This window comes from Anoplopoma fimbria, chromosome 15 (assembly GCF_027596085.1).
Source record: "Anoplopoma fimbria isolate UVic2021 breed Golden Eagle Sablefish chromosome 15, Afim_UVic_2022, whole genome shotgun sequence".
Classification (NCBI taxonomy): Eukaryota; Metazoa; Chordata; class Actinopteri; order Perciformes; family Anoplopomatidae; genus Anoplopoma; species Anoplopoma fimbria.
The window spans coordinates 6173824-6183205 of NC_072463.1; the positions used below are offsets into that span (position 1 = coordinate 6173824).

The 9382-nt window shown below is 36.9% G+C and overlaps 1 protein-coding gene across 1 annotated transcript; it reads left to right on the forward strand.

Annotated features, from left to right (window-relative positions):
* The first annotated feature begins 1178 nt into the window (after positions 1-1178).
* tmx1 (thioredoxin-related transmembrane protein 1) lies at positions 1179-8485 on the forward strand. Its single transcript, XM_054614004.1, is given in 9 exon segments — positions 1179-1414; positions 2129-2193; positions 2196-2243; positions 4546-4591; positions 5176-5304; positions 5701-5746; positions 6512-6613; positions 6730-6796; positions 6922-8485. Coding segments are annotated over 9 exon segments (936 nt in total). The 5' UTR covers positions 1179-1211; the 3' UTR covers positions 7152-8485.
* Positions 8486-9382: the final 897 nt, after the last annotated feature.

The window sequence follows — 9382 nt, forward strand, 5'->3', positions numbered from 1 at the left end:
CCATATTCAATGAATGAAAGAAGAAATAATATAATGATTACTCTGATCTACAGTACCAGTCAAAAGTTTGGACACACCTTCTCAATCAATGGTTTTTCTTTATTTTTATTTTATATATATATATTTTTTTATAGTCTGTGTCCAGACTTTTGACTGGTACTGTATATATGTATATAAAATAAAAATATATATAAAATAAAAATAAAGAAAAACCATTGATTGAGAAGGTGTGTCCAAACTTTTGACTGGTACTGTATATATATAAAATAAAAAAATATATAAAATAAAAATAAAGAAAAACCATTGAATGAGAAGGTGTGTCCAAACTTTTGACTGGTACTGTATATATATAAAATAAAAATATATATAAAATAAAAATAAAGAAAAACCATTGATTGAAAAGGTGTGTCCAAACTTTTGACTGGTACTGTATATATATATATATAAAATAAAAATATATATAAAATAAAAATAAAGAAAAACCATTGATTGAGAAGGTGTGTCCAAACTTTTGACTGGTACTGTGTATATATATATATATAAAATAAAAATATATATAAAATAAAAATAAAGAAAAACCATTGATTGAGAAGGTGTGTCCAAACTTTTGACTGGTACTGTATATATATAAAATATATATATATATAAAATAAAAATATATATAAAATAAAAATAAAAAAAAAACCATTGATTGAGAAGGTGTGTCCAAACTTTTGACTGGTACTGTATATATATATATATATATAATATAAAATAAAAATAATAAAATAAAAATAAAGAAAAACCATTGATTGAGAAGGTGTGTCCAAACTTTTTGACTGTGTATATATATATAAAATAAAAATATATATATATAGCATTAATAATGTCCAAATACTGTATATACATCCATTGATAAATATATATAAAATAAAAATAAAGAAAAACCATGATTGAGAATATATATATATATCTTATATATGGTGACTTTTGACCGTTTCCTATAAATTGCTGTAAATAGATTATCTTATTTTATATTTTCTGTTTAATAGCAAACAAACACTTGATAACTACTCATTGTATTCATATTTTCTACATATAAATTCATTTTAAAAACAGTCAGTGACGCACCCACCTGACACCGACGTTGCGCGCAAAGCGGAAGTGAGCGCGTCCCCTCTCTCCCTCTCTCTCTCTCTCTCTCTCTCTCTCTCTCTCTCTCTCTATCAGACATGGCGTGCTCGCTGTCCGGTTGCAGCACAAACTCAACAATGTTTTTCCCAGCACGGCGGTCACAACGCGGCTCGTGGACGCGCTGTCTGTTCCTGGCGGTGTGTTTGACGTCGCTGCCGGTCTCCGCCAAACGTGACAGCCTGAGAGAAGTGACGGACGGGACGTGGGAGGAGATCCTGACCGGGGAATGGATGATCGAATTGTCAGTGTGTTGCTAAAGGCTAACCAGCTAGCTAGCGTTAGCATTAGCATTAGCTTTAGTAGTAGCGGGGCATGTTGGAGCCTCGGTCCTCCTGCGGTGTCTCAGTAGCATCTGATGTAGTCCTGACGTGATGCTAACATGCTAAGCTAACTTGTACGCTAGTGACGTGCACCATCTGGTCGTGTGTGTGTGTGTGTGTGTGTGTGTGTGTGTGTTACTTACTGTGTGTGTGTTACTATGTGTGTGTGTGTGTTACTGTGTGTGTGTTACTGTGTGTGTGTGTTACTGTGTGTGTGTTACTGTGTGTGTGTGTGTGTTACTGTGTGTGTGTGTGTGTGTGTGTTACTATGTGTGTGTGTGTGTTACTGTGTGTGTGTTGTGTGTGTGTGTGTGTTACTGTGTGTGTGTGTTACTGTGTCTGTGTGTTACTATGTGTGTGTTACTGTGTGTGTGTGTGTGTGTGTGTGTGTGTACTGTGTGTGTGTCTGTGTGTTACTGTGTGTGTGTGTGTGTTACTGTGTGTGTGTGTGTGTGTGTGTGTGTTACTGTGTGTGTGTTGTGTCTGTGTGTTGTGTGTCTGTCTGTGTGTTACTGTGTCTGTCTGTGTGTGTGTGTGTGTGTGTGTGTGTGTGTGTGTGTGTGATCATATATGTGTTGATGAAGTGGGTCTGACTCTAGTGAAACTTGATCTCTCTCTCCCTCCCTCCCCTGCAGCTATGCGCCCTGGTGTCCGGCGTGTCAGCAGCTCCAGGCGGCGTGGAAGGAGTTTGCGGACTGGGGGAGGACATGGGGGTCAACATCGCCAAGGTGGACGTGACGGAGCAACCCGGTAGGTTTGAATGACCTCTGGCAGCTGACAGCTACACTGACTGCTACATGCATGAAACAAAACATGCATGAAACAAAACATGCATGAAACAAACATGCATGAAACAAAACATGCATGAAAAAAAACAGCTGTCAAACCAGTACAGCAGGACAGAACATGTACAGTACCAGTCAAAAGTTTGGACACACCTTCTCATTCAATGGTTTTTCTTTATTTTTATTTTTATTTTATATATATTTTTATTTTTTATATTTATATATATATATACAGTACCAGTCAAAAGTTTGGACACACCTTCTCATTTCAATGGTTTTTCTTTATTTTTCTTTATTTTTGTTAAAGTAACAAACGTTTTAACCAGAATTATATTCTGTATTTTGATAGCTGTTAACAGACGTTATGACTTCATATTTTGATATAAATCTTTATTCAATATGAGCTACCAGTGGAGAGCAATTGCATTTAATTGAGCAATCTCATTCTGTCAAAAGGGAAATGGCTTTTATTGTAATATGAATGCCTCTTGTAAATCTCCTGCTCTGATAATCTTTTTTAATCTTATTTTATCTCTATTTTAAGTTCCTTTACAGTTGCAGTTTGGTATTTTGATGGAAAGGCCTCATTCATCCTGCCCACATCTTATCGCTCACAACAACAAAAAATGTGGCAGGATCCTACTCAAATAAATAAATAAATAAAGAATTAGTAATGTACAGTACCAGTCAAAAGTTTGGACACACCTTCTCATTAAAAGTTTTTTCTTTATTTTAATTTTAATTTTTTTCTACATTGTAGATTAATATTGAAGACAGACTGAAACGTTGTACTTTTTACTCCATTGCATTTGTCTGACAGCTCAGAATTACCCTTTTGGCCAAGTATGTGATTACATACAAGGATATGACCACTTTTTTATTTTTTTTTGCATCTTTCTTAATATACTTAGACAGAAATAGAAATACCAGCTATGGACAAGGACAACAAAGAATAGACAGGACTTGTTTGTACACTAGTAGTGACAAGATGGTATATATATATATATATATATATATATATATATATATATATATATATACACACACACACACACACACACACAGTACCAGTCATAAGTTTGGACACACCTCTCATTCAATGGTTTTTCTTTACTTTTATTTTTATTTTTTTCTCCAAACTATGAAGGAACACATATGGAATTATGTGGTAAACAAACAAATGCTCAACAAACCAGAATATGTTTTATATTTTAGATTCTTCAAAGTAGTTGAATGAGAAGGTGTGTCCAAACTTTTGACTGGTACTGTATAGTACCTCACAGCAGCTCTGCAGAAAACACAAAATAGATGTAACATGTAAGAAGTGTGTGGCAAAATAACTCAACAGCATTACAAAGTAAAGCCTTTTAACATGGCCTTATAGTTTGGTCAACACCTCTCTGAAACAGTCAACTAAAAGCTTCACTATCGCCTTCATGAAGGGGGATTTATGGCAAAGCTGTGGACTTAATAAACGTGCAACTGAGTGTGTGATTTTGCAGCATTTGCTAAAGAAAAACCAAAAAATTTGATGCAAAAATCAATATTGTCCTGCTCATTGATTTTGCAGCATTGTCCTCAATTATCTAAAAAGAGACAGGAATATCAAAGGGACAGTTTCGATTTATTTATTTATGCTTTTAGATGCTTGTTTAAGAAAGGAGATGCACTTATGACTTCTGGTGACTAGTAGTTCTCTTGAATACCTATGTTGAATACACTTCCTGTATGTCGCTTTGGATAAAAGCGTCTGCTAAATGACTGTAATGTGATGTAATTTAATTTATTTAGTTTATAATGTCAGTATGGTTCAGGTGTTAGAGGCACATTTTATTAGTTGTAAAGGCAACATAAGGCCACTTGCTGAGGTACAAGAACGCCAGATAGTTGCTACCAGATATGTAGATGCATAAGTGATTAACTGTTGAAATGTCTGAAAATACCAGAAGGAACAGTGGTCACATGCTGACTCTCAAACATATTGTCTCAAAGACCGGTTATTTTGGGTATCAAATAACATCCGTAAAAAAAGACGCCTTTAGAAAGATCTGTATTCACCTCAGGGCTGCTTTATTTCACAGTGTATCGTGTGGTAATGTTTTTTTCCCCAGCTCTGTGGAAACTATTCATGCAAGCCAGTGGCAGTTGAACTGATATCAAACATTCATTCTGTATGTCTGCCAAGTCTGAAATTTCTTTCAGTTTAGTTTTGAGTCAAACATTTCCTTCCTGCTCACTGACTGTACTCTGTCTAATCTCTCTGTAAGGTCTGAGCGGGCGATTCATCATTACTTCACTTCCTACTATCTACCAGTAAGTTCTTAGTTCTGCTGTGTTTTTTTTTCTTCTTCTTCTTTTTTTTTTAATTCCTTCCTCTCGTGTGTGGCTGCGTGAGATGTATGTAACACGGATGTGTATCAACATCATCGTGGGTGTAACAAATTTTAGAATCTCATGTTCTTTTAGCCCATCAGATGTCAATTTAAGATTCACAAGACTACATCTTGTTGTTTGCTTTAACATAATCATTAAGAGGAAATAAATCAAATTTGTTAGCATAAATACAACGTGTCACAATATAGCATAATATATATATATATCAATTTTATTCAATCAAGGGGTGATGCTAATCTCTATGGGGTCATCTATCTATGCTTTATTCTGATTAACCATTCAATCTATACCAAGAAGTTGTGAAAAATAATGATAATCCCAAAATACTTGACTTTTCAAAACTACAAATCTAAAAGAATCTAATCAGTGACGGAGTTGTTAAAACAGGATGGTGGTGGTGGTGGTGGTCAAGAGGGCCCTTTTTGTAGTCATCTCCCTGAGGTTTTGTTGGTGAAAACACTGTATGTTCCTAAAAACGTTTTGTGTCAATGATTGTGTTTTAGCTGTAAGGATGGCGTCTTCAGGAAGTACCAGGGCGCTCGCACCAAAGAAGACTTCCTCAGCTTTGTGGATGAGCAGAAATGGAAAGCGGTCGAGCCGATTTCCTCTTGGTTCGGGCCATCTTCGATTCTGTGAGTAATCATGATGGTGATGATGATAAAGTTTGATTATGTGGTTACACAGGGCTTATTTTCCACTTCCCTACAAACATGATGATAAACGTTGTACATCAATATCAAAATAAGCTCCTCTGGTTATTGTAAAATGTATTCAGATTGATATCGCCCAGCCCTAAGGACACACAGTGATACCAAAAAACCTGTTTTTGAAATAACAGAAAACAACATCAGATACCAGCCTGTTTGTTCTATTCTTAGTGTCCTCTCTGTTGGCTTAAACACAGAACCACAAACACCCTCCTCCCCTCTTCTACTTGTTATTTGTATGTTTTGGTTCTGAAGTGATGTTACAGTTTGACAAATCCGTATTAAATTAAATGATGTTGTTTTCCTCCTCCTTTTCCTCAGAATGAATTCAATGTCTGCTCTGTTCAAGCTCTCCATGTTTATCCGGGTAAGTGAGGATTTTACTCTCCGGTAGTGCTGTCTGTCAACATGTAGGCAGTTATATGTCGGAAGGTGTTTATTTCATCTCCCACAATCCATTAAAGAAGAAATTGCAGCTCAGTGTGAAATTGCATGAGGAAATCCGACAGGCTTTTAGATGAAGAAAAAAAAAATAATGACAGGTTTTTACACAATACACGGTTGACACATTAACACTGTTACTGACCCCACATTTAGCACAGACAATAACTAAACTTAGAGGACACAAAGCTGTTGAAGTGAATCATCCTCAGTGTCTTAGTTTTTTTTTTTTTTTTTTTCTTTAACAAAGCAAAATACTAGTCTGACATATTCTGGTAGATATTTCCATTTAAAAAGAAAAGTCTGGTATTATTTAATTCTCAGCAAATCTCATGAAAAGAACCAAAACCAGCAGTGTGTTAGTCTCTGTGGCTCTCTGCCTAGCAAACCTTTTTTTTTTATTTATTTTTTTATTTTTTTATAAAACAGTCCATGAGTATAATTTTCTTTATTTTTTTTTTTAGCAAACATTACACTGAAGAGGAGGAAATTATTGCAGACTATTTTCAGCTGCAGATTAATACACATTTTGTTCTCTACTGAGTATTTCTGGCAGCTGGACAATATATGTGAGATCGAGTCAAAAAAAAACTACCAACCTTGTGGCTTTTTGATGTATTTTGCACTAGATTTTGGCTATTATTGACCGTCCATTAACAGCTTCAAGTAATACTATTTTTGTCTTTTCCAGCGTTGTCATAACTACATGACAGATCAGCTGGGGATTCCTGTTTGGGGGTCGTACGTTATCTTTGGCTTGGCCACTCTGTTCTCTGGCCTTGCATTGGGACTGGTGAGTATTTGTGCAGCACCTATTCATGATTAAAAAACAAACAAACACAAAAACGATATAGTACAAACGCCTGTGTTTCCAGTGGATTAATGGTTATGGCTGTATTGTCTCCGCAGTTACTGGTGTTCATAGCAGATTTTGCCTTCCCCTCTCGACGCTTCTCCTCTTCAGATTACTACCAGAGTGAGTTTTTCACTAGATCATAATAAATGCTGTTTTATTATACGGTTATTTTATATGCACGATACAGAAACAGAGCTCAGGTTTTGTTAATGGTGACTGACTGTTGTAATTCTGTTGTTCTGCAGAGAAACAGACCATGGAGCAGGCGAGGTTAATCCAGCGACAGGAGGACGAGCATGAGGCTGACGGCGAGGAAGACGACGATGACGACGAGGAAGAAGACGACCAGGATGACGTCTGGAGGCGGAGGAGGAGAGGGTCCCCAGAGGGCCGCCCAGAACCAAAGGGACAGGGTTTTGACGAAGCTCTGAGGAAGAGGGTGGTGGGCAACCACGATGAGGAGGAAGACACCTAGAGAGTCACATGGTTGCTACTCGTTTGAGAAAGAGCGTCATGGAGTCGGCAGAGTGCGAGGAGCCTCGGTCCCGAGCAGCAGCAGCAGCAGCAGCAGCAGCAGCAGCAGCAGCAGTGTTTACAGCAGGGAGCCTTTAAACCCCCTCCTCCTCCTCACCTCCCCTTCTCCTCCTCCTCTGGGCCCCCAGAAACACCTCGCTTCTTTTCTTCTCCCTCCCTTGTTTTTTAACAGGAGCGCTTTAGACTCTCTCTCTCTCCGCCTGAGCAGCAAGCTCCACCTGGAAAAAGCAAAAAAAAAAAAACACTCCTGACACCTGTTCTCCAATTGTGGCGTCAAAGCGCCCGGCTGAGGTTTTAGGTATGAAGTGCAGTAGAGCTGGATTTTGCAATGTTGTTTATGCTATGCATCATTTTTTTTTTAATATATGCGTGTTTATTATATGTTTATCTCAGAATTATTATACCAGGCTTGTGTTTGAGGTTTATTTTGTTGAATTTTATTACTTCTCAGCTAATGTATACATGTTATTTTATGTTTCATATATATTTTACAAACCCTGATAGTTCAACCCAACGTACCAATGTTCACACATTCCTCATTTCGGGATGTAAAGTGAAGCGTGAAACAGAAATGTCTCCCAAGTGTTAATTATCATCCTTAAATTTCCGTTCCTGGTCAAATTGGCGACACCCGTGGTAACCGTGGCAACAGACAGCTCACAACTTGTTTAATTACTACCTATATGTTCTTAAAATATACTAAAACTAATCCGGAAGGGAAACAATAGCTACTGGCTATTCTTGAACAAAAGCTGTCAGTGCTGACCTCAACACATTGCGTCTCCTCTGACTCCTTCACAATAAAGCCACCCTGAGTTTCTCCACTTGAATGCTTTTAATGTGAAGTCACAGCAGTAGGACATGCATTGGTGCTAAAGCAGCAACTGAAAACAGCTCCGATGTAGGAGAACAAACAATGAAGGCAATTTACATCCAGCGCTGTAAATGCCGACTCAAATATACACAAATAATAAATACTACCACACTGAAAAGTCATTGCTGAATCTAAATGCATTAAATGGCAATTGCAGAAAAAATGCAGACAATGAAAGATATTAAAAACGGTTTAATTTAGTGAGAAATTAAAGGACTGTACCTTTTAAATCTCAACCCTGTGATTTTCCAGGTACAGGTACGTTATGGGGCAGGAACCTTCCACATGGCGTTTTATGCTGTACTCAGCAATCACACCAAAACGTTTATTTTTAACGGAGCAGCACACTTGCCAGTTTGTAGAAACTCTAGATAGATGCTGATGTTAAAAAAAAGGAACCATATTCACTCCAAGTAAAAGGCTGTAGCTGTTCTGTAGATGCTGTACATCCCCATAACGTTTCACACAATCAGCCAACCGGATGTTCTATTTTGTGTTACTAATGTTTACTTGTGATTCTCTAATTATTTAAGGGCGTTTACTTAAATAACCCAGATGTGTTGTTGACTAGTCCGCAGGTCTACAGAACAGTATTTGCATGTAATATAATTAAAGAGAGGAAACAATTTGGGGACGCCCTTTTCTGAACGGTTGCAGTCTGAACAGTAAGAGGAGCAGAATGAAACTCGGCTCAACAAAGAGAGGAATAATTCAGCCTTGTGTTTTGGACTTTGTTTTTTTGGAACAAAATGTCAGATTAAACCTGATTTCTTTAGGTTAATTAACCAAAATAAGTGATATTCTTTGTACATTGTTTTCTCATTGAGATCTTGATCAAATTTTCACTCTTAAGTGTATTCTTTAAATATTAATGCCACTCTAATTTTCAGCCTGTATCCATTTCAGTCTTGTAAAGCAAAAAGGCGAAGTGTGTCTGTGTGTGTGCGACCACTGTTTTTAATACACATTTCACTCTGCCGTTTTGATTAGGCTAATGACTGGTATAGACTTTGATTTATTGATTTGTTGCTGTTGATTCCAAAAAAGCTGATTACTCATTTAGGAGACGGTTGAAAGAGGTTGTTTTTTTCTTTCACCCGACCACTATTAACGGCTTGTAGCATTCACACTTTACTCTGAGGCGCCTGAGCTCCTTTTATTGTTTGAACATCTCTTTTGAATAAACGGTTAACTCTGAAAATGGTCTCACGTGTGTTACATACGATATTTAACTGGAACAAATATGCACGTCCTGTATTTATATTCATTAATACAAATAGTACAAATGTTTTAATTGT